The sequence below is a fragment of the Gymnodraco acuticeps genome, unplaced genomic scaffold (genome assembly GCF_902827175.1).
Source record: "Gymnodraco acuticeps unplaced genomic scaffold, fGymAcu1.1, whole genome shotgun sequence".
NCBI classification, from domain to species: domain Eukaryota; kingdom Metazoa; phylum Chordata; class Actinopteri; order Perciformes; family Bathydraconidae; genus Gymnodraco; species Gymnodraco acuticeps.
The window spans coordinates 2,342,814-2,369,070 of record NW_022989979.1 but is presented as its reverse complement, the minus strand read 5'-3'; the positions used below and the strand labels follow the sequence as shown (position 1 = coordinate 2,369,070).

At 38.9% G+C, this 26,257-nt stretch overlaps 2 protein-coding genes across 2 annotated transcripts; one reads left to right on the top strand and one right to left on the bottom strand.

The window, feature by feature from the left end:
- The first annotated feature begins 2,760 nt into the window (after positions 1-2,760).
- On the top strand, positions 2,761-11,888 carry adra1d (adrenoceptor alpha 1D). The gene is made up of 3 exons (XM_034211550.1): positions 2,761-3,127; positions 3,435-4,617; positions 10,486-11,888. Exons 2-3 carry the CDS (start codon positions 3,678-3,680, stop codon positions 11,034-11,036), a joined length of 1,491 nt encoding a protein of 496 aa, XP_034067441.1. The 5' UTR covers positions 2,761-3,127; positions 3,435-3,677; the 3' UTR covers positions 11,037-11,888.
- Positions 11,889-17,290: 5,402 nt separating this feature from the next.
- LOC117543397 (5-hydroxytryptamine receptor 4) lies at positions 17,291-26,223 on the bottom strand. Its single transcript, XM_034211654.1, has 2 exons — positions 22,216-26,223; positions 17,291-19,227 (listed from the first exon to the last, which is right to left on the bottom strand). Exon 2 carries the CDS (start codon positions 19,212-19,214, stop codon positions 18,138-18,140), a length of 1,077 nt encoding a protein of 358 aa, XP_034067545.1. The 5' UTR covers positions 19,215-19,227; positions 22,216-26,223; the 3' UTR covers positions 17,291-18,137.
- Positions 26,224-26,257: the final 34 nt, after the last annotated feature.

Below are 26,257 nucleotides of genomic sequence, written 5' to 3'. Positions count from 1 at the left end.
TGCTGTTATTTCTATTTATACGCTCTCTTTTTTGTCCACCCTCCTCCACCAGGAGATAGGTGCCTTTTTGTAATGGTATTAATTAAGCACTGGCAAGTGTGATAAATGCACCCATTTCAATACTGTTAAAAAAAAGAGTGAATGTGACTAATTTCCCCTGTCTGATTAAAGTGCTCTTTGATGCACACTTACCAGCTGTAAATCAACACTTTTGAATGCAGAGAGGGTGAGAGGCAAATTATGCTCCTGCTGGTTTAACCTGAAACTTTAGTTTGACATTGAAGCAAAGTGGTTTAAATTCACAGCAAAAAGGAGCTTGCTTATGCCATGTTGGAAAGCCCGCAGAATCTTCCCTAAAAACAGATCCTGGTCAATTGTCTTCCTGACCACTTTTAACAAATCAATCAAGAAGCAGTGTGAGAAACCTGTAGCAATTTGACCTTCTTTGTTTTAAGCATTAGAACAGTCATGTATGAAGTGATGTCAAAACAAGACATGGCTGAATCCCAGCGCTCTGCTGAAGACCGATAAGATGAACAGAGTCAATGTATCGGGCAGATTAGCATATTGAGAGTCCCAGGGGGAAAGAAAGAAAGAATGTGTTTAAGTGCATGTGTGATGTGTGGAAAAAATCAGAAATGGGAACTGAAAAAAAAGCGTAGGCAAGAAAAGCCCCCCCCCCCCTTCTCCTTACGTCAGCCGGCAACATCTTTTCGAATATTTAAAAACACACATACAGTAACAGCAAAATCTTTAAAAGATGTTTTACTTATGACATTTTGCTGACAGCTGTTTAGACAAACAATCTAATGATAAACATATAGGCAGACAGGCTGAAAATATTCTTTGTTTCTGTAATATGAAAGTACATTATTACAGGAAATACATGGAATTTGCATAGAGGTCAAAGTGCAGCCAAAGAGCAGGTATGTACAGTGTGCAATCCCCCAATTTTAGAGGACCAAAATGCAACCAATGCAATGTAAACCTGTTTTGAATGTAAAACATTGTGATCAATGTCAACCTGCAGTCATAGACATAAGCAGACATGTGGTGTCTTCTAAAAGACTTGTACTGAAGCCAACTCCTGCTTGTTTTGGAGGTTTTTCTGCCTTTATTCTGGTCTTTAGCCTCTGAAGCACACACTCATCATTCCACTGTTTGTCCAAAAAACGAATTGGTTGCTTTAGTTTTATGTTTAGGATCATTTACCTGGTGCACTGTCCTTAAAGTAGGGTACTATAAATAGTACCCTAAATAGAAGGGGCATGTCCTACAAAATAAACACAGTATGGATTTCAACACCCTCAAACACCCCTAAATCAGAGAGTGATCATTTAAAGAGGCACCATTTACAATAAGTCAGGAGCAAAAGGATTCGTTGGAATATGAAATGCTCTTAAAACAACATTTTTATTTCAACATTGTACCAAACATGTAAACTGCATTTAATCCTAAACATCATTACTTGAAACATCCTCATTTTGACAGGCACATGCCCTGACCAACAAAAAGCTCTCCTCTAATGACCTGAAGTTAGCTCTGCGTGACGGTAGATTTAGCCATCTCATACGGGGGAGCATGTGGGCTGGATGAGGCTGTTTTTCTGAATCCAATAAAGAGGGTGTGCTCGGACAGCTGAGCAGACTCACTGTGACTACTCACATGGAAAGAGCACTGTCTGAATATCAGAACCTAGTTTGCTAACATAAACTGTTAAAGGATAACCAAACTGGAGAGCAGAGGATAGCTGTATCACATTCAATCTGCCATTCAATAAAAAGCATGAATTAAAAAAATTCCCACATTAGCCCAGGCTAAATCTATAGATTTTAGCTGCATTCATTTTTTGAATCCAATGCCTTTTGAACTGCTCGGAAACACACATCATCCAACATGCCCGCTATGACTACAAACGTTTAGCCTTATTTGAAGCTGTAAAAATAAAACGAAGACAGGGGAAACAAAAGGGTGATGCAATATTCTTCAGCTTTAGTATACTGTCAGGTGTAATCATGGAACTTAATTGTGTTCTTTGGTGCCTGGCTTTGTTTGCAATGAAATGCACACCAGTAAAGTTTGACTTGAAAAAAACATATCTCTCCACTAATTAGCTTATTCCTGCAAAAACTGATTGTACATGTTGAATAGTTTGGAGATTAATTTGCAAGAAACTGCAATGTGTATGCTTAGATTTAGAATCTTCTAATCCTTCAAAACTAAAGAATTGTACATGATGTGTACACAACAAGAGGGAATTATCAGCTAAAGGTTAACTGTGAAATCTGGATTCACCTCTTAGGATAAGTCAACATGGCGATATAAGATACTTGATTACTTTTCACGATTACATGTTTGAGTTACGATACGATAATACTTTAATGGTCAGATAAAGTCTGAAATTTGACTTGCATCACAGCAGCTCCATGTGTAACATCAACATAGACAGATATCAAGACACAATACATGAAAAACAAACATTTAACATATAGCACAATCACTGAGTTCCAACACATAATAAAAGATGGAGTTGTAAATCACAGCACACTGGGCTGATGTTTTCCCATGGCAGGGATTGGTTGTCCGCTCTCTGACCCTGCCTCTTGACCTGTCCTCTCCTGCAGGCTCCCTGGTGGCCTGTCCTGCTTATGAGCTGTTCACACAAGCCCTGAGGATGTCAGCTGCAGTGTCACTGGGAAACTTCACAGCTTTGCAAGAAGGAACTCTCATTTGTTTTACTCTGGTGGTAAGAACTGGGTTGTTGGTGCCTGCCTGGTGGCTGTTTAGATTATCTGTCAGATGCTGCTTTGTCTTATCTTTGCATGATGGATGAGAGGTTGTGTCGGGCAGTTTTCCGGAAGGGCATTATATGACTATGGTAAACATAAACATGTATCCACTGTTAATGAAAATAGTCCACCTAAGGACATGAAAAGTGTCAATAGGTGTGTCATGTAACATACGTGGCTAGCTTTTAGGTGACGCTCTTTTGTGGAGACTTTGAACGCAACAGTAAATATGTGACTTGTGGGAGGAGCTGTAGGTTCAGACCTGCTGTACCAGCTCTGACTCAGTGATCGGGGAGTTGTTGCAAAGGATGCCACCAGTCAGAGGAAAACCATCACAAGTAAGAAATGCGTAGAAATACAGCAAGATTTATCAGATATTTTCGTTCTTATTCTAATTGTATCTTGTGGTGGAACATTACGGGACATAATTCACTGTGTTATAGAAAGTGTGTGGCGCCACGTAACTGTTAAGTAGCGCACCTGTGGTTTGTTATCATTCTAGCTTGAGTAGCATGTAATGAAATTGTTCCTACCTTTCTGTGTAAACTAATGGCAAATAAAGTGTGGAGTTGGACTCAACACGCCGCCTCTGACTCCCATTCATCGGCTCTACAATCTAAATAATATGCCTTGTGTTTCTTTCAGAATCAAAACCTTTCAGATGTTTTATTTATCGATTGGACAAACAACAGCTTCGTAACCATGCATGCAATAGCATGTGATTATGTTGACTTTTCTCTGATGATTTCATTTGCGAAATATATTTTCAAATATAATTCGCTCTTCCCGGAGGACGACCGTTTGACTGGAAAGAGAGACTGAAAACCCTAAGGTGAAATGCTCTTTTAAAGATAACTTACTATAAAGTTCTCTTTATGGCGTTTCAAGATGACAGAGCATAACTTGAGGAACGAAAGCAACTATGGGATCTATTTTGCTGAAACTTTCAATGGATCTCTTGTGGACCAAAACGACAGCATCACGCCATGTGCGAACTTCACAATGGACTCAAAGGTAGTCGGGGTTGGCGTCTTTCTCGCCGTCTTTATTTCGGTGGCAATTGTTGGCAACATTTTGGTTATCCTGTCTGTTGTCTGCAATAAACATTTGCAGACTGTCACAAACTTCTTCATTGTCAACTTAGCCATCGCGGACCTGCTTCTGAGCATTATTGTGCTGCCTTTCTCTGCATCTCTGGAGGTTCTGGGATGCTGGGTGTTTGGCCGTGTTTTCTGTAACATCTGGGCAGCGGTGGATGTGCTCTGCTGCACCGCATCCATCCTCAGCCTCTGCGTAATCTCCATCGACCGGTACATAGGTGTTAAACACTGCCTGAAATACCCAACTATAATGACAGAGAAGAAGGCAGTGGCTATTTTAGTGTTAGTTTGGGTATCATCCACTGTTATCTCTGTTGGACCGCTCCTCGGATGGAAGGAACCGCCGCCTGTGGACGAGAGAATCTGCAAAATCACAGAGGAGCCGGGCTACGCGCTCTTCTCCTCTCTCTTCTCCTTCTACCTCCCGCTTATGGTCATTCTCATCATGTATTTTCGGGTCTACGTGGTGGCCCGCAGGACTACTAAGAGTCTAGAAGCGGGCGTCAAACGAGAGAGAAATAAGTCGATCGAAGTGGTCCTCCGGATACACTGTCGCAGCGTGCTGGAGGACGCGCGCCCAAGCAGCTCAAAAAACCACCCGTTCCGGAGTTCGCTCTCAGTGCGACTGATGAAGTTCTCCAGGGAGAAGAAGGCTGCTAAAACCCTCGCTATAGTGGTGGGGATGTTCATCCTATGTTGGATGCCCTTTTTCTTCTTCCTGTCGATGGGTATGTTTATAACTTTAAAATATATTTCTATTTCCAGTGGTCCACGATCAAATCTGCCCCATGTGCGTCTTGTTCACCTATAGATGTATAACTTTATATGCTCAATGTTAAATGTAGGCTACTATTCTAAAGGACAGCAAAGCCCTTGTGATACGCACTTGAATTTATGATCCCACCTGCTGATATTGTTGGCAATTGTCTGCAGTTATATTTTGTTCTAGCTAATGTAAGAAATCATTGCATTTGCTTAATTTGAAGTGATTTAACTTGTTCAGCCTGCTATGGCTGCCGGTGTTTTATCAATGAAAACGTACATCAACTACGTCTAGGTACATACACAATAATATTTTAACACAAGAGCAAACTATAAATCTAATTTAATTTAATTGCTGTTTATTTTAAGAAATAGGCCAGGAATTGATCCACAAGATTACAATTGTTATGAAAACACATATTTTGGTCAGAAAAGGTCAAATCTGCAACATGATCACGATGTGGATTGTTTTCCTGTCTGAGAGCCTATTTTCATTCAGATGGCCTACAGTATATCAAATGTTTGAAAGAGCAGTCATAATAGACTGACATTCTTCAGTAATGAGCACTCTAAAACTGAATTATTTCAGAATTGCAGCCATCACAGCTGAATATGCTACATTTAATGACATGTAGCATCAGTGAGCTACCTATTTTAGTAATACTCTCACATAGTAACACAACGAAAGAAAGCGAGTTTTACAGCGTCTTGTTTCAGTGTCTATATTTGTAGCAGAGCTTGGACTGCTCAATGTTAACAACAAATTAGACCTGCAAGACTTGAAAATGTGGGATTAAACTGAAGACTGCATCAAACATCAAACATGCAAACATTTGCATGTTTTATGTTAAGAGCTTTTAAACTGACCACAGTATTGACAGGATGAGATATGGAAACAAGCATGAGACATACTCACTGAAGGGTTCAAATGCTTTGCAGGGAATGACCAATGCAAGTCACATAACTCGAGTATGCATCATGCGTACAGTGGCACTTACAGAAAATAATAGTATTGACAACATCCACACTTTCGGCTGCCCCTAGAATTTTAATTTAGAATATATTTCACATAATTGATTGTAAAAGCTGAGCAAATGGCCAGTATCTTATCAATAGCACTTACAGCACTCTCTTTCTTGCTCCACCTCCAGATTGATTGAAATGAAATATTAAAGCAAAGCCTGCAGGGAGAGAGAAGGTGCCGTAAATGAAGAAGGAGCTGTTAATCACTTTATTGAGTTAATAGGAGAGAAAGGCCAAGTTTATTTGTATCCATTATATGGATACTTCAACTCATCATATGATTGAAAATGTGTCAAGAGAGAAGTTAGTTTTTATGAAAGTGTATTGTGTTGTACGAATACATCACTCACTACAATGGGACATTACACACATTATATCGCCATTACACATTTTTATAGTAAGATTAGGCAAAATACATATTGAGACCATTCTGAAACATGTTGATTTGGATTTCTGTTTGTATTGTAGCTAATGTATGAACAGAGAATCAGTGTCCTTAAGAAAGAACGTTCATAATACAATTACATTAACTTTGCTTTTTTGATCATAATAAACAGCCTGGATTTAGAATTCGTCCCCCAGGATCTCACGTCTGAAAGAGTCCATGATTGAGTGTGGCACTCCTTGGGATCAGTATTCAAAAGAGAAAACAAAAGGGTGAAAATAAATGATTATCATGAGAGGAATAGTTATGGTCAGACCACCAAGTACCCCTAAATTATCCAAATGTAATCATAGCTGTTGCTGTATCATAATGGATGTAAAAGCCTATAAATGTAAGAATTCTTGGTAATTTAAAGTCTTTGCTTGAAACCATCTGTCCTACACACAATCCTCTCTGACAAGATGTTGTGCAATTGTCACGAACTTGGATACACAAGGTACAAGACTCAAATGCACGATCCGGGAGACAAAGGTAAAGTACTTATTCCAAAAATAGGATGTACAAATAAGGATCGACACTCTTGACGAGGTGAAAAAGGTTTAAAAAAAGGCACAAAAGAAAATCTAACAAAACTTACAAAATACTTCAGGAGCATAAATTAGGCTTTAGTCAAAATAACCAGTAGTCAGCTGGTACGCTGACTACTGGCATGGAGACAGGACAAGACGAACTGACACAAGACAAGGGGAGACTAGGGAATATAAACAAGAGGTAACTAGGCACAGGTGGAAACAATCAGGGGCGGGGCTGGTGCTGATGAGAGTGGGAGACACACGAGGATAGGGAGTCAAGGAACCTGGAATGAAACAGGTGAGTGTCAAAATAAAACAGGAAGTAGGAGACAAAAAATGACTAAATAAAAACATGAAACATGACTAGACTCAACAATTTTGACGGTACACAACAGCAATATGACTCAGAATTCGGAAGAAGTTGTTTAAAACACAAAGTCCTCATAGGGATGGGTTGATCCCTATGAGGGCAGGCTGTTTGTTTCCTAAAGGACTGATTAACAGCGTGGAATAGACACAACCTATCATTTCTAGCCCAGCTTACTTGGTGATTCAGACAGATTGATGCTGGTACGCTGCTGAGGCACATCATTAATGAGTAACCTTTTGCTGGGAGGCAGACCTGCACTCTTTGCACCTCTTGGGCCAATCAGGCCTTTTCTCTGTGATGATGCAAACCTAGACTGAGTAGTCTGACTCATCTGAAGCTGCAGAGAGTGCCCTAACAAGATGTATTTTATTAGTGCACCAGATCCATGAATACCAGAAACTGATGGTAAAAAGAGAAATAGCCTTTGAGAATCACTTCTCACTCAATGATTAGAGTTCATTTTTTTGTATGCATCATTCAAAAGTGTTGAAATGGGCTGATTTTCCTTTATTTGTAGCTGAAATAAGCCCAATCAGTATAAAAGACACACAGTAATACTTTTTTCAAGCCTCCAATTATTAAGATTTATAGTTGACTTTGTTTTGAAAAAGGTATTGTGCATCCTACACTTACTGTGTAATAGTAATGCACTAGGTTGGATGAAAATGACTGTTTGCAATAAATGTATGCATAGAGAATTTGTTTCAATACAAAAAATGTGTATTGATATTGGGGACAATTCTAAAGTCACTACAGGATTACTAAGATAAATTGAAACCATTACCTTAAGACTTATGTTCTCTTCAAGCCATAACACTTAAGAATTAAAGTAAATTGCATGCTTTTTACTTTAACAATATTCCACCTACTGTAATATGTTCAGTTTCTGGTAACATAAGTGGCACGCTGGCTATTATTATCATTCCAATGTGTCATTTGATCAACATGGGCATGGCTTACTATAAATCCATACCAGTGATCATGCAAAGTTTAGCTGAACTAAAGCTTGCTCTTTTGTGGCGCTATGTCGAGGGCAAGTTTCAAAGAGCGATCAAAGGTTGACACAGAACATTTCATGTCAATAGGATAAAACTGTAGGTTCTATAACTCGGAACGGACAGATCAGGAATTCCTCTAATCACACAGACTTTTTTATTTATTGGACAGGTCCCCACACTCCTTTATCAGCTTTAATGTGTATTCAAAGCATTTAATGATGTAACATGTATAAGAATGAACTTTAACAAAAATCCCATCCACAAAAATATCAAAATTATAAATCATCTTGCAAACATCGGATATAAAAGTTGTTGTGGTGTCAGAGTTGTATTTCAGAGTGGTAAATCAATGGCTGACTGCCTTAACCCTCCTGTTATCCATGGGGTCAATTTGACCACATTCAATGTTTTACGTATCTAAAAAATGATATGTCCTCTACGCACTTTGTACGCATCGGTGTCCCTTGGGGTCAATTTGAGTAGTACAAAACATATAGAAATGTCAACATTTTACACATATTTGTGTTGATTGTGTGGGATGATATCGAGGTGACTATTACATGCAAATGTATCATTGTAAAAATAAACTAACCTCTGCTTTAGTTATTGGTCCTTTAACAACATCAAAAAGATCTTACTTTAACATTTAATTTCAGTCAGTGAGATTTTATGGTGATTTATATATTTTTCGATAGTCACATAATAGGAATTCTGGATGTATAAATGGGTCTGTGGGGGGGAAGGTTGCGGTAATGTTTTATTTAAATGGTTATTTAGGTAGTCAACTAAGATACCTAAAGCACCAGAGACATACATTTTGGTTAAGATTTGGAATATGATCATTGTCTTGAGTTTTAAACTACTGGGGTCAAATTGACCCCAGAGGTTAAAGGGTGTAAAGTAAATCTGAGGATAACAGGAGGGTTAAGGTGAGATCATTTCAGTGGGAAGAATCAATGGAGAGCATCACCTTATTTAACCACTGTATTTATCTTATTGTTTTACCGGGTTGAGCCTTGTTTACAGATGAGGTCTCACAGGAATAGAAGTAAAGTGGCAGGCAGCCGATGCTACACACATAATACTGTTCATGCTGCAGATAATGTTACTAGTAAAAGTGAGAACTCAGAGTTATTATACCGTTTTTGTGTCTGAGTTAATGGCACAATCAAGTACACAGTATGCTGTGCGTAGCTGATGTCAAAGCAGCATGAAACCATTACTTGGAAAATCACATACAAGCCATTTTCGTTTATTTCCACATTATCCTACCAACATAACTGAAATGAAAATGGACTACTTGGCACAGGCAGTGCAGACCAATGAGACGTGTTGCGTCAGTGTCCAGGGTCAACAATTGTGTTAAATCCAAGCCATGGGAGTCTTCAAAGCAATAGGAAAAGGCAGCATTAATATCATAAATAAATTGCCATAGCGAGTATTATTAATTGAACCAAACAACTAGGGCAGAAAACATGACCTTTTAACCCCACACTATTATTTTATAATTATTGTAATATTCTTTATTGTAAAGATATATGAAATCTTGTTAACAGCCAAAAGTTATCATATTGTCTTTAGTCAACTAGTCCCTGAAAAAGACTAAGCTCTTCAATTTTAATGCTCCATCATCTCAGAGAAAGCTGATCAGGAATATTTAAAGTAGTCTAAGGCTGGATTCTCCATCATTTTGACACTAGTGACACACACAAGGTTTGAATAAACCTCTGCACAAGTCAGGGCAGCATACATGCATTACATATTAAATCAGGTACTACTACTCTGCATTTGTGCTGTCTCATTTGAACACCTATCAAGACAAGGTGTATATTCTACCTTATGCCCTCAGAAAAAACATACACCTCAGGAAATTATATAAATTCCCTCCATGTTGTCAGCTGTCAAGTTAATGATGGTCAAATGTACATACATTACAATCATTCAAAAATATAATGTACTTAGCACTTTACAAATCCATCTTATTATCACATGAGCTTCATAAATAGTTTTTTGCATTAGGGCTTGTGGTGGAAGCATGCACTGTTAATATCTTTCCCCATTAATCAAAGTCTACACAATGTCAACTCTCGTTATTGCTGCACTATAAATCATCATAAAAAAGTGCTGTGAACACCCAAGTGTCAGAAGGATGACAAATGTATAAATGTAGCATAATAATAATACAGCTGTAAATACACATTGTTTAATTTTTACAATGCTTTTGTATATTGTTTCTTACAAACCTTACCCCATTTTAAAATGGATTATATGTTTATTTTTAAATAATGTAAACTTATAAGTCCAAATAAAAAAAAAATGCCATACAGCATACTATTGCAAAAATCATGATTGATGATGATCTATTTACATTTTTCTGTAACTGTTCTTGGTGTATAGTTTAAGATACTTTGTGAAAATGCAGCAGTAGACAGTACTTGCAGTTTGTATTTACTCACTAATATTTGTTATGGTTTCTTCTTCTATAGGTGCCTTTTTCTCAGCACTGAAGCCATCGGAAACGCTTTTCAAGGTGATCTTCTGGCTGGGCTACTTCAACAGCTGCATCAACCCCATGATCTACCCTTGCTCCAGCAAAGAGTTCCAGCGGGCGTTCACTCGGATCCTCAGGTGCCAGTGTCACCAAAGAAAGAGGGTCCTGCGTCGCTTCTATGACCAGAAGTGGCGGACGGCTGTTAAGGGAATGACGAGAGATCAGAGGGGAGAGCGTAAGGTTGGCTTCCCTGTGAACGAATCCTGTGGCAGCTCTTTGTTACACAAGGGGAAAGGGCGCTCGCCAGCTTTCAAAAGATGGAGTCTGTTTCCACCACTGCAAAAATCCTCCTTCCAGCTCAAAGAGAAAGTGAACAACTTGTCAAAAAAAATCAAGGGAGGGCCGGGAAAAGGAAGCTCACCTGCAGTGGGTCGGATTGACATAGTGGACACCGTCTCTATGGGGATTTACAACTCCTGTGAGCAGAGCAGTCATCAGTTATATGATCTTGCAGACTGCTACGGCCTGAAAGAGACAGACATTTAGAGGGCCACCAGAGAATATTTGAATAACTTAAAAGGCCATCAACGTGTATGAAAGACTGTGATGGGCCTTACTTTTTGTGTTTACAAAACATTTGAGAATCAAAGTTGTGGACTGAGAATGATGGCTTAAACCCAGCACAAATAGGACTTAAACTTGATCTCAATCCTTATTGTTAAATCAGATGAAACGATTGTTGTAAACTCCTAAAAGCCACTTTTATAAGAGACAAGGAGTAGCCAACGTTTTGGACTAACTTTGACTGCTGTCACTTGGAAACTCTGTTCATCGACATTGTACAGCCCACAGGTTAACTCACTTTTGACAAGATATTTAACATTAGCCTCATTATTACTGCTTATTCCTTCAACGTTCAAATGTGTATATCAGTCTCCATGTCTTCAACTATAAAACATTTGATTTGACACTATTTGATGACTGCTTTGTTTGATATTCAGCTGATTATAAATAAATTAAAAAAACACAATTGTAAAGGATAAAATAAGATATTTTTAAACGAAACGGAATGAAATAAGAGCAGTGCAATTGTTATGTTGTCAGGATGTCTGGATTTAATCAACAAAATGTATTGTGATATTTGATCTGCGATTTTTCTTTTTGACAAGGCATTGTGAATGATAAAAGTCCATCAAACAATAAAAATGCTGCGCAGTATTTATTCCAAGTGGTTGATTTATAAGTTGACTTGGCATTAATATGTACACTTGTGTGAATATAAACCCATGTATCTCCTTGTCCCTTTTGTCATATGCATCAACAAGTGAATGTGAAATGAACATGCTTTTTTTGTATTTTCTTTATGTAATGTTTGTAAATAAAAAAAGAGAGGACACAGACTTTGTCTGTCTGTTAAATTACTGTAAGGAATCCTTGATTCGTGGTAAAAATAATAATAATAATAACCCCATCCAGCAGAGGTCACCATTGCGTTGAATGTTTTACCTCCTAATTCCTTTCCCCTTAAAGGTGGGGTAAGTCAATTTGAGAAACCGGCTCGAGATACACTTGTTGTTATATTCCATGGAATACTCTTAACATCCCGATAGCAATGAATATCTGAAGTGCTTTGACAAAAAAATCCATTAAAACATTTCATCTGTGGAAGCCGTAGTAGGCTTCTGTGTACAAGCTTATCTCGTGCCCTCATTGGTCATGTGCGCGTTCGTGTGTGTTGGAGGAGGGGCTCTGTAAGGAAGTGGCAGATTTTTTCCGGCTGTGTATTTTCAAATTCTAGCGCACTCAAGCTGGTTTCTCCAAAATTACCTACCCCACCTTTAAGGTCTTACGTATTTGGCAGGTAACAATTGTGTAGTATTAGACAATAGACAAATCAAGTGGATTAACAGAAATCAATATCTGCATGTGTTAACAAAGACAAACAGGTAAATGAGCATCTGATGTCTGAAAAAAAATGCAAATTGAATGATTCAAAGGGAGTAACAGACTAACATGAGGCTGTAGCTGCAAGCAACATACAGAAACAAATTGAAAAAAGCTAGAGACTCTATCAACACTATTTAACCTTAATTCACCATCTACCAGTGGCGAGCCGTCAGGGCCCTCTAGGCCCTCTGTGAGGGCCTAAGATATTCTAAAAACTAATATTTGAAAACATTTTTTCTTAAAAACGTTTTTTTTAAATATTTTTTGGAATATTTTTTTGTTGTTACATTTTTTATTAGTTTTACCAAAATAACTTGATTTAATTGTATTTAAAATAATATTTCTAAAGAAATAAATCCTTCGAATCTGCCTGTTCAGTTTCTGTTGAAATGTGAATGGTTAAATGCCGTCTCTGCGAGTTATGTGAAGACGGGAGAGCTTGTTGGTCCCTCTCTACATTCACAGAGGGCCATCTATAGTAACTCAGCGAGAGAGTAATGTCAAATGACAGTACAATTGACCAATCATATCTTCCCTCTAAATGGGCGGGCTTTATTTTCGCGGACTTTATGACAAGTTCCGCCCGCTGTGAGGTCTATGCAAGTGGTGCGGTGACGCGTCCTAAAACCCGGAAGTAAGCTTCGCTCGGATTCCCTCGACAGAAAGCAACGGGATTTCTCCAGAGGATTTTGGAAAATAGCTCGAAATAAGGTCTGTGGAAAACGAACCTGTTAGATAAATTCACGTTTTGTTCAGCCGGATAATATCCACATGTCTACCCTACTTTTATTATTTTCGATAGATCGATAGATTTATGATCGATAGATTTATAATTAGCATAAGTTCGTTCATGATGGCTCACTTCAGTGATAGTGAGGACATCGTTGCGAAATTATTAACCGAGTCATTTTCAAGATTGAATTACAATGATAAACTGGAGTGGCAAAGGATCAGCTCAGCTGAATGCCCCGCAAGTGCTTCATCCAAAAGGACAGGAGGATGGACTTTGTGTCTAAGTCATTTTCAATGTGGGCCGCCGTGCCGATTTAATTCATTTGTAATTGTTACTTGTCTGTGGGTGCCCTGTCATGATAGGTGTTTATATAAATGGTGTTGTTTTGTGTGGTAGAGGGTCGCTGTCATTGATGCGTTTTGCACCCCGGGCCGCTGTTTTGATATTCCGCTGAAGTATACGCTGTGACGTAATATCTCTTCTTTTTTTTCTCGAGGGAGGGGGGGTCAGAGGGCCTAGGTATAAAAGTCACGGCTCGCCACTGCCATCTACTGTAGCTTCATTCCACAATGACATTAATACTTAATGTTTTTCACACAGGGGAAAGTCAAACAAGTAGTTTTCATTTGTAATCATGACCAAAAACATGACAATTAAAATAAAGAGATGAAAAAAAAACAGAATACAATTAATTTCAAAAGACAACCCATAAAGGATTAAAACATACGATACCTCTGACAGTAAAAAATACAAAGGCGGCCACATATTTAAGTATATGGGATGAACTATCAAACTCCGGCCATTATTGGTAGGAATAAAAATGTATGGTATACACACAAAACCAATGATCAACAACAAATACAAATAAATCAATAATAGCTTGTTGTCATGGTTCCACAGCTCTATGTTTTGGTCTTTAACACATGCCCTCCAAAACATTATTACATTATTCTCACTCATTCTTCTGTAAAGAAAACAGACTTTAACATCATAACTCAAAGTTGTTTTTTAAATGGAGTGATACAATTCACTGGTTCTTACTGCAATGTGCTGTTATATAGGTACATGTTAACAAAGAAAGACTGCCCTCCTTAGAGACTCGCTTGATTGCTTATTTTGTACAGACAGCACCGGTGCTAAAACAATAATGGACTGTAACAATGGCTTGGAGCTGCTAAAGAGAATGCAGATGAACATTTACTTTTATACTTTCAAATCAGAACCTAATTTCACATTCCTATTTTCACAGGACTCTATTTTGCCAGCTTGTTCACAACATGAATCCTGCTTTATGATTAGACCACTGTGTATAACAACCACAATAGTATAATAGCTTTGCTTCAATGCATTCATTATTTTCTTCTGCCCCTCATACCTACCCAATCTACAATTAAATAGCAAAAGTTGTCAATGTCACACTACATATAATTAAGTTAAATATGAAATGAATAGAATCAGAGTCAATCTGATTAAACTGAGCTTAATCTGGCAAATCAAAGTGGCCAAGTATCAATGTTAACATGTTCAAGTTATTTGTTAATTTATAAGCGCAGCAGTTGTTTTCAAACTGCAAGAGTCAATTTAAACACCAAATCACACACATCAGAAAAAGGCTGCAGCACTGCTCATTTTTCAAGCATGTTACATCTCAACCAATATCAGCATCTGGCCAACTGCTATCAAAATATCAGATTTTAAATGAGTCACTGGGGATTTTGACCAGAAGTATAAATTGCTTGAAACATCTATTGAGGTGCAATTTACAGGGCTACAGTACTCTTTCTAATTGGTTTTGATTTACTCCTGTATAAAATAACCACCAGCCATCTTGGTGGACTGAGGGGTCGGGGGGGGGGGGGGGGGGGGGGGGGGTCAGAGGGCCTAGGTATAAAAGTCACGGCTCGCCACTGCCCAGAACTTCTCCTCATTTACTTGCAAATAACCTAGATGGAAGACTGATTGTGGTTTATAGTGAAACTAAGAGCCCTGCCAGTAAAATTACAGGTTGTCAGCGTAAATATGACTTACACAATAAATGTGAGTTTTGCCTTTCATTTATTTTGTTCACACTCACCTTCACATGTATCTCCAGGTCTTGCAGTTGTCTGAAGACCTGCAAATCATAGTATTCTTTTTTTTAGTAATGGCACAGAGGCATTCAAATACCAATAAATAGTACCATCTGTGACACAGCCCGGTAAGGTCACCATACACAAGTAAGTCAAAATCCTAAAGAATAGCAGAATTATAAGACACATCCAGACCCAAACGCAGAATCAACAGGAGGTAAGTATAAAGTATAAACAAAAAGCTAACTTTTAATCAAATGAAGATGATAAAAAAACGGGACCAGAACAAGCATGGCAGAACCAAACAAAAAGTAAAGAAAAACTAAACTAGTAGAGACCTGAGGGCATGTGAAAAATTAACGGTAATACAGGCTTGACCTCGGGAAACAGGTAGGAGGTGACAAACCGACAAAGAACACACAAGACTAATCATAAAGACCATACACAGCTGTTGAGGGAAGGCAAAAAACAAAGGCACCAGGTGAACAAAATCAGGTAATCAAAAAGGAAGGAAAACAGAGACAGGAAGGAAAAACTGAAGTTACCTACTGTAACCCCAGCTTCTATGAGTATAGGCGTAGCCCTCTAAGGCTATCGCTATTGGGTAATCCTCTGCGCACCCGCGCAGCACTGAAACACTTGTAGTCCACGTCCACCTGTGAGGTGGGCCCCACCCTCGGGCTCACTTCCGGTATAAATAGGAAGGAGGCCCGACAATCTGCTCCCTCACAAACAGCTTTTCTTCAGCTATTCGTGGAGCCAGTGGGGCCCAGCACTTAGAGTGCTACGCCTGCTCATCCATCTGTCCATCAGACACATGCGCTGCCACTCTGAGAAATACTCTGAGAGCGGACATACATGCTCGTGATGTGCTGTGGTCGTCATGTGACGAGCCACACCAGAGCCCTCGCCGCCGCTGCCCGTGAGGCAACCCAAGGTGGGCCTGGACCGAAAGGGCTGTGAGGGAGCCTCCACATGCTGCGTTTCACTCCGGCTCTCATCATGCATCATACACGCTCAGGGGATGAGTGGAGGTGTGTGCAGTGCTATCCACATGAGGCGTTATAACGGCACTCGTGGGCTCATTATGACCGTATGTAGGAGGTATATCTCGGACAGAGGAATGCCGCGAGCTCTGCAGTTTATTGACCGATAGTTTAAAAACAGCAGGCTTTGCGGGCTCTGCTGCTGTGGCAGTTTTCATGGACTCTATCATGGCGTGGAACTGGGGTCCGAACAGCCCGTCCGGGCTGATTGGAGCATCCAGCAGCACTTTCCTCTATCTCCTCCGAAGCCTCGGAGGGCATGGAGGGCTGTTCTGATAGTCTCACTATGGAGTGAGACAGCAGAGTGATGTCGTGCTGCAGACGTCTGGAAGGCACACTGCTGCATCCGGTCAGTCTGGCGGACGACAACCTGGTCCCCGGGGGAGGAAAGCAAGGGACGCCGTGTGGCGACCGTGCTGGCCTGCTTCACCCAGAACAATGCCGTCAGGTTCGGCTCCAGGGGAGGCGCGATCGGAAAACCAACATCCGTCGCTGCTCCCTCCTGGCACTTCTGGGTGGCCGGGAAGCGCGGCCAGACCGGGTCACTCCCGGCGGTCTGTACCCAGGAGAAACACGGAGTAGGACTCCTGGACTGGCCAATCATCCTCCTCGGCCGCAGTAGCGAGAGCGTCCGCTCTTCGCTGTCTGTCGGCCAGAGGGAGACGGGCACAATGACAATGAGCACATGACACCTGCTGGGCGAGAGCTGCGTGTGCGTGCTCCGACCCCAGGCAGGATTCGTCTGGCATGAGGAGCAAACTCTAACACAACCTTGTGTACTCATGTTTAAGGATCTTTTTCGAGGTGGCTCTTAAAGAGCCTTTACTCTTTAGTGTTTCTACAGTGCTTCAGTACCGGGGTGCTGAAGAAAAGAGGGAGGGAGCAGATTGTCGGGCCTCCTTCCTATTTATACCGGAAGTGAGCCCGAGGGTGGGGCCCACCTCACAGGTGGGCATGGACTACAAGTGTTTCAGTGCTGCGCGGGTGCACAGGTGATTACCCAATAGCGATAGCCTTAGAGGGCGAAGCCTATACGAAATAGAACAGACATGACACAGGTCAAATAAAAAAGTTAAACACACAAACTAAGCTCATGACAAAGTATTAATAAGGTTTTTACCTGATGTATAAAACTCTCTTTGTCACCCTTGGATGCTTCACAAACCCTGTTGACGTTGCCCTTCAAGTATTGCCTTGTACATCTTCCAAATCTCCCCCCCTTTTTTAGGTCACATCAATTGTTTTTCTCTGCCCTTCACCTCACCAGTATATATATTTTCCAGTTGTGGCAATGTCTAGACTTATCTGATTCCATTCGAAGCTTCTCTTCTTATTATTGAAAAAAGAACATACCACAGCCTTGATTGTCGCTATACACACATGAATGATTCAACTTCAAGATAGAGCCTTTCATATCCTAGACCCAGACATAAACAGTGGACGGTGACTGGCAGGTAGAGGATAGATCTGTTCAAATTATTCCTGCAGTTCACACTTCTGGTTGAATTTAAAAATATAACAATGATTATGACACATTTATTGCAAAAAAGATCCAAAGGTAAAATACTTAGAAGTGGAAATAGGAAAATCCTTTGTGGCAGACGCAAAACAAAAGTTAGAACATCAAGAGCACACTTCCTTTACATGAAATAAAAACAGGTGATTTAAAACAATCCTTATTAAGGGGTGGTTGGAGGCAGACCCACGTCACTATTTGTTATTGTATTACATTTATTCTGATTTTAAACATTTTTTTTTCGAGAAGTTGAAAAACATTTGCAATTGAAGCACTCTTAATATTGCCCTTAATTTACAAAAGGCAACACAAAATATACAGACACTTTCTTTAAATTCATTGTTGATCTGCACGTTCATTTGGGTCTTTCCTAGTGTGTGACAGATCCATCCCAGGGGAGGATCCAGGCAGGCATACCCTGCAGCCAATGAACATGAGGAATGCCCTACGGAAGGAACGGTTGAAGAAACCATATAGGAAGGGATTTAAAGAGGAGTTGATATATCCTAGCCACAAAAATATATCCCAGACAACCACCTCTGTGCTGTATTCAATAAAAGGGTCCACAATGTTGACTGTAAAGAATGGCATCCAGAAGATTAGGAAAACTCCCATGATGATACCCAAAGTTTTTGCTGCCTTTCTTTCCCTCTTCATAGTGTTTCTGTGTCTTTTTTTCTTGCTTGAATCCTTTCCGACTCCAGAAGCCATTTGGCTTTCCATGGCGCTGATTTGCCTTGCCTGCCGCTTGGCAGCTTTGAAGATCTTCCAATAAGCGATCAGCATGATAGCCATTGGCAAGTAAAAGGCTACCAAGGAAGCCATGACAGCATAAATGCGATTGACCAGGAACACGCATAAATCTTCAGGGATCAGGATGTCCACACCTGCCACATGAAGATCTAGCATTATTGGGCAAAAGGAGATGAGCATGGGAACAGCCCAACATACAAAAATAAGGAGAGCTACCCGACTGTGGGACATTTTTAAAGAGTAAACTAGCGGGTTGCAGACAGCGTAGTAGCGGTCATATGCAATGCAGCTGAGATGGAATATAGAGGCAGTGCAGAGCATGACATCAAGGCTAGAGTGAAGCTGACAAAAAAGGACACCAAAGTACCAGCATCCCTCCACCGTCCGAATCATACTATAAGGCATCACTACCAGGCCAACAAGGCAGTCAGCCACTGCAAGGGACATGACGAAGGAGTTTGTGGGGGACTGCAACTGCTTGAAGTAGGCAATGGACAAGACCACCAGAAAGTTTCCCACCACTGTGCACATGATGCCAACAGAGAGGAAGGCATACAGAAAAATGCGAGAAGCCTGGTTCCTAAATGTAGTACAGGATTGAAGTTCAATCTGAAGAGACGTGTTAGCCTTTTCGAACATTTCCAAGCTGCCGTTATCCATGGTCTAATCAAGCCTGTCAAAACACATGGATACAGTTGTGAGAAATTACTGTTTCAGTCTGATTTTGCAGATTAAGTGAGGCATTTCATCACAGTTTGCCTACACTGTTGTATGGTACATTAACAGCGAAAGATTTGACGAACCACCCAGAATTGTGTTTATTATGACCCAATTGCTGCTCCATGGTTACTTCTCATTAGTTAATCTCTAAGTACATTTTAGTTCGATGAAGGAATCACTAAAGTCTGTGGGCTTAAAAATACATTGTTTTAGTGGAGTTGCCTTATCTAAAATGCCATCTCTATGCTTTGTTTAGAAAAAAAAGACAGATGTTATTTTCATCCCAGATGTTGATATAATGAGGAGAACGATATGTATTTCCCTTTTCGCCTGTGTCTACATAACCAATAAATGCTCTGACAGAGGGAAGTTATTGATTAGCTTAACGTGCATGGAATTATCCACATTAGCTATCAGGTCTGTTGAATTGGAACTACATTCACACTTTCTCAAAGAGAACTATGAAACCTGCATGTGTTATATTTATACAAGTTTCATTTCTACAGAGCCCTGAAGGGTTCAAAGAGAGAAAAATAAATAAAACGAGGCCACGTTTTATGAATTTTTGCGCACGATGGTAAAACACATCGAACTGCCCGATTATTACGCCATATCATTAGTTTTATGAAGAATATGTCCGGTCGCCGTGTGTGTGTGTGTGTGTGTGTGTGTGTGTGTGTGTGTGTGTGTGTGTGTGTGTGTGTGTGTGTGTGTGTGTGTGTGTGTGTGTGTGTGTGTGTGTGTGTGTGTGTGTGTGTGTGTGTGTGTGTGTGTGTGTGTGTGTGTGTGTGTGTGTGTGTGTGTGTGTGTGTGTGTGTGGTGTGTGTGTGTGTGTGTGTGTGTGTGTGTGTGTGTGTGTGTGTGTGTGTGTGTGTGTGTGTGTGTGTGTGTGTGTGTGTGTGTGTGTGTGTGTGTGTGTGTGTGTGTGTGTGTGTGTGTGTGTGTGTCGTTCGGGTGCACTCCGGCAGGACTATAGCACTACATCGAGATTAAGATTAACCACATTTATTTCACTTGGGAATACACATATAACTATGGAGAACCAGATGTGTGTAAATTACTGTTCATGGTAATTTGAAAACTAATGCCGGTCTCTACAAACACACCGAACACACACACAGACACACAGAGTGGAGCTGAGCACAAACACACACACACACACATCATGCGCCCTTGTGACCGGACATCTCCTTCATAAAACGAGTAATAGGGGGAATAATCGGACAGTTCGATGTGTGTAGTCGAGGTGTGTGTGGTTAAACGTAGCAGCCTCGATCTCTATTCAGCTGTTCTAATGAAGGGAAACGCAGTGAAGTAAGCACAGTATCTGCTGCCCACAGCTGTTTTATAGAAGGAAAACCTCCTTCACTTTATGAAATCTCTGCAGCACCAGTGGCCTGTACTACAAAGCAGGATTTGCTATTTACTATTCATTCATGAAATATGACGCTGCGCTGTCAGCACGCTTCTCCATGTTTGTGGTTGGTCAAATGTGTGGCCTCGTTTAATTTAAATTGAGGCCACGAATTACATCTCGTGCGCACAAGTTAATAAAGTGTGGCCTCGTTTTATTTATTTTTCTCTCTATGAACCCTCCAGGGCTCCGTAGTATCGTATGCACAAGATACTTTTTTTTCCCTCCATGAACCTTTAGGGCTCCGTACATTTCAGCTCATACCAGCAAATAAGTTTAACTCCTCTGGCAATTAAGTTTTACTCATCTGGATTCATGCATTGCTCATTACAGATTATCACACAGCAGAAGAAATATGACTGTAATGAGCAGAATTAAGAATAATAATAATAATAATAGATTTATTTCGTTAGCGCTTTTTCAGGTGCTCAAAGACATTTTACAGATATAGTGAAAATAAAAGAACACCAAATAAATATATATAGTTAAAGTTAAAGTCAAATAATACAAAAACAATCACACATTAAAAGCCAGATTGAAGAGGTGAGTTTTTGTGAGTTTTGAGAGAATTGCGTGTAATTCTCAGTGCGAGCAAAGTGAGCAGGGAGCAGATGTTCAAGCTAACTTGTAATATATTGTAATGAACACCACAGGGACTGTGATAGGAAAATGATGCTGAATGAACATTTTGATTTTAGTTTGGCGTGTACTATGTATACAAATTTGTAAACAAATAAATATGAAATGATACCCATATCTAGGTTCAGGTTTGTAAATCTTACTTTTAGTACAACTTTACTCTATATCTTGTCACAAAGGCTGTTGGTGGGTAAAAAGTGCCAAAAACTCTGCAAATCCCCCCTCAGTGAGGCGAAGGGCACTTCGGCAATCATTTTCACAGCCCCCACACGCCATTTTCCCTTTGTCCTTCTTATAATTTTACCTAATTGAGAAACATCACGTCTGCAAGAATCATAATTTTATAAGTCTGTTTTCTTTTTGTGTTATGCCTCTGCTATCATCCAGCAAATCCTGAACTTAATGTCAATTTACATTGAGAGTAGACATTTACATTTTGCAATCAAGCTTATAAAAAACATTACATTCAGTGTGATGATGTTGCCCATATTGCTAGGTGATTATTATAAATACCCTGATACATGTTGTACAGAGTTAACAGCCATTTAACAGTTTGGTTATGATTAAAATGCATTCTTGATGACTACATCTCAGTTTTATTTGTGAATATATAATATTAGAATGATGTTTTTATACAGATTAGGATCTATTATAAGATATTCAAAGAAAGAAGTTGCAAAATATGTCTAATTTAATCATAACCCTGGAAAAGCCACATATTAAATATCACACATAAACAGGATTCTTCATCTTTCCATCTGATTCTATGAAGAGCAGCACAGTGACTACAGATTAGCTTATAGATGTAAGCATTTCAAACAAGGTCTTGGATTGTGGTTTAATAACAAAAACCGGCATTACTAGAACATTTTAAACAATGACACTCACCTGTAAAAAGAAGAGATGATTGTCTGTCTTCATGTCTGAATCGTACTGCACCTTTTACAAAGAGACCAGGGGGATGGGAGGGCTGGGAAGTGGGCGCATGCAACAATAGTCACAGTAACAAAACAACAGTCTCCTGCCATCTCCCCTGCCAATTCAAACTACTGACAAATATTGTGACATGTTGAGTAAGGACGGACCATTAACCGTATCATTTTGAAATGTGCAGATTTGTACAGCAGTGCGTGAAAATCCTGTCTAAAAAAGATAGGATATTTTATTTAATAGCAAACAAATGTAAGAACAGAACCCTAAAGACTATTGATCAATAATTAAATTCTATATATGTCTACTCTATGCCATTTTTTGTTTGTTTTTATGCATTTTACTGGTATCTGTGTTCTGTGTGATTTTCTGTGAAATGTCTATGTAAAGTACTATGGACTGCACTTGTTATATGAAAGGTGCTATACAAATAAAGATTATCATTATTATTATTATTATTATTATTATTATTATTATTATTATTATCAGTCTGAGTTCACACAATGTACTATTCTAAAACATACCATTTATTTTAAGCAGTGCAAACCCTAGATGTTTTTCTTATTTGTGGAATCACTTATTTTTTTTGTTCTAGGGAAGGCATTGTCATTAAGTCCACCATTTTGATCCAGACTGAAGATACATCTTTTTTGGCATACTGTACATGCATGGTCCCCAGAGGGAGTGATCTCTTGTAGTGCCACCAAAAAACTACACGTTTTGTTTTTTAGCGAAAATTGCCTACAACTGTAGAATGGAATGGAATGATATTTGATTCAGGCAGTGTATGTCCCTTTTAGGAGTAATTCATATAAACTTGAACTGGCACACTCACACATACACAGAAACAACCTCTGCTATTTATAAAGAATGACCCTTGCTCAGAGCTCACTATGATTTCAAGCGTAATTCTCCCTTTTCTTTGCACCCAGGACATATATGAAGTTTAGCCAGAAACCCCTTCTCTGCTTTTCCAGAACTCCATTACAACCGGATAAACTGAATACATACACAGAGGAATTCACAAAGGGTGGGCGAATGACTGAAATGTAAAATAACAAACAAAAATAACACACAAATGTTGATTATTGTTTGTTTTCGCCTAATACTTGACAAAATAACATTTTTAATTAATCGGAGAAGGAAAACAAATAAAGAAAAAGGGAAACAAAAATGAATTGTAAATACATATGATTGAAAAGCATGGATACTTGTCTTCCCATAAATGAGTTTTGAATGACTGCGTCTTCACTTTCCTATTAACCCTTAAACAGCTCTCGTCATTCCTTTCATGTGTTTCAGTGTGCAGTAGAGCACAGCCAATCCTACCAAGCTTGAATACCTTGGGCCTCAGCCAGTGACAGACGTATCTCAAGTGTGGAGGACATGTTTTAATTAAACATTGGGGGATTTTAATGAAGGGTGCAATAAAAGGCCCATTGGCAGGATAGTAAGGGTTTTTTCAGACCAGTCATTCATATGTGTAATGCAAGTGGGTCTAACAAACAAAGTAGACTGGCTGCACAGCTGTTCTTTTGTTTCTGAAAGAGTGGTTGATTTCTGTGCTTTGTTGCATTTATTAGGAGGAAAATAAAGTGACCTCTTTAGTATGATTACACATTTCATTAAAGTGTAATATTGATTCATGGTACAACCACTACATCATGATTTAAATTTGTAATATATTATTCTGGACTTGAAAATGCAACAGTGTCTCCTTGATGTGTATATTCATTTTCAAATTTGGTTTAATGGATATGCAATAGCAATCAAACGTTTTTAATTATCATCATACACCGGGACACATTTTAACAAACACATCTGTAAAGTGTTGAGTTAAGTAAAGTTGTTATTTTAATGTCACCTATTGATTGATTGATTGAACATTTTATTAACAGATTGCAGAATGGGTACAGTACAGTACAGCTCAATACACACAATTGTTAAGGGGATGCAGACCAGAAAAAGACTTTCGTCTTGTTTACATCAGGGTCCCCCATTTAAATTCATCATAACATACATGACATACAGGTAGATTACATTTTCACAGATTACATTTTCATTTTAGCTATGACCATGCTATGCCTTTTAGGAATGGGCCCATTGCTAAAAAACGTAGCTTTTTGAGTCCTGAGTAATACATCTGCCATGACATAGAGGTGTAATACATGTACAGGTTATTTAAAAAAACACCAATATGCAAATGCATATGCATACAATTCTTCATTCAAGAGCATGACAAAAATGGGAATGTTCTTTTTTTCTTATTGGACTTCACTTGTTACTGTTATTTTTCTTTTAAATGGTTTGCTCTGGCTAATTATTTAAATTGAAAATGACGTCAAGTCATGTTCATCATGACCAGAGGTGATGTGAGGGCTTTGTGACCTTGACGAACAGATGTTAATGATTCTTGGTGAAATGCAGCCCTCTTCTGGTGTGCCATTCCTACTGCATGTACATTTCTTTGAACTTAACAAAGCATTATTAAAATAATGTATGCACTGCACCCAACATGGAGTCTTTTAATCGGATTAATAAAACCCCACGTCACACAATCAGCCACAAAAGCACTAGGACCTAGAAGAAAATTAGGATGGACACTAGACTTGTTCCTGCCTCATAGGTTTGCCTAATATTCATCTCTCGCAAACGTCTAAAAGGGAAATAATTTAAAACTCTGTCGCTATGGCATGTGATATATCAGTGTACACGCGGACCAATATTGATTATATGGTACGTTATTGGTTATGGATGATACATTAATAGTTAACATCTTCCTCCATTCAAACTACTTTGATGAATGAAGATACCATTGGGAAAAAAAGATCATATTCTTGCTTAAAAGTGATATACCAGTTCAGAATTCACGACACAATCATAACTCTAAGTACAGTCTGGTATAAGCTCTTTACCCAAAAAGTGTGTTGTTACTACTTCACCAGACAACCAGGTGTTCAAGTAACAAATTGGTAAATGTGAGAAGCGCTAAGATGTTTTTTAAAACCCTTTCAGACTCTATGCGACATTTGGTTAATTTCCTGCCAAATAATTTGGGCGACATAGTCATTGCTTACACACAAGAGACACTTTGGATTAGAGACAAAATACTCTTGTTTAGAAGATATTTAAAAAAAAGAAAAAAAAAAGTAAAGTAACTCCCAAGGTAATATTTAAATACTTTATTGATTAACAAAGATACACATACGTATTATTCCCCTTCTCAAAGTCATACAGGACAAATGTTGTTAATCAATTCAATGACAATTATTTGTATTGCAATGACATTCTGTGGAAACTAAAATGTTTTCACAAACGACATGGTTTGGGTAAGGGAAAGACTAGCATGGTCTAACATGTCCTACACTGGTAGTTTGCCTCAGAAGTCATATGAATCATTATTTTTCCGCATCAAGATCATTTTACAAAAACACAAGCTTTTGGCACCACGCTACATCACCTGCACACTTCTTCCATCACTCACACTTAACAATGGCATTTAATGTAATTTGTGTCCTGCTTGATCTTTATATGCTTTTTATTATAAATAAATATGTATTACATTATCTTCTATACAGTTTAACATTTGGGAACAAATGACATATGACTAATAGCATAAAAATAAGCATTTACAAAACAAATACATTGAATGGAAGCTGTTATAAAAAGCCAAAATAGAATAAAATATGGTATTTTTGATTACTTATCTCAATGACAAGTTATTTTTAAAGAAAATAAAAAATAAATTGAATTGATCACAATTGATTGTAACATCAAATGTATAAAATACTGAACAAAATAAATCGTTTGCACACAGAGTACACATCATTTTACCATTTAACATTGTATTGGTAAATTTCATTTTGCACGCATGTTATGTCTTGCTCTCAGTTTGGTGGTACATTGCTTTGTTCCCACTTGATAGCATAGAAAAAGCTCTTAGCCAAGTGTATCTGCCTTTGATGTTTGGTATTAGTTTGTCATCGTCAGGGCCACAGCC

Bases quoted from the DNA above. Each gene is read 5' to 3' on its own strand.
- LOC117543397 (XM_034211654.1), bottom strand. From the start codon at position 19,214: ATGGATAACGGCAGCTTGGAAATGTTCGAAAAGGCTAACACGTCTCTT.
- adra1d (XM_034211550.1), top strand. From the start codon at position 3,678: ATGACAGAGCATAACTTGAGGAACGAAAGCAACTATGGGATCTATTTT. The intron at 4,618-10,485 runs GTATGTTTATAA...CTTCTTCTATAG, and splicing joins TTTCTTCTTCCTGTCGATGG to GTGCCTTTTTCTCAGCACTG.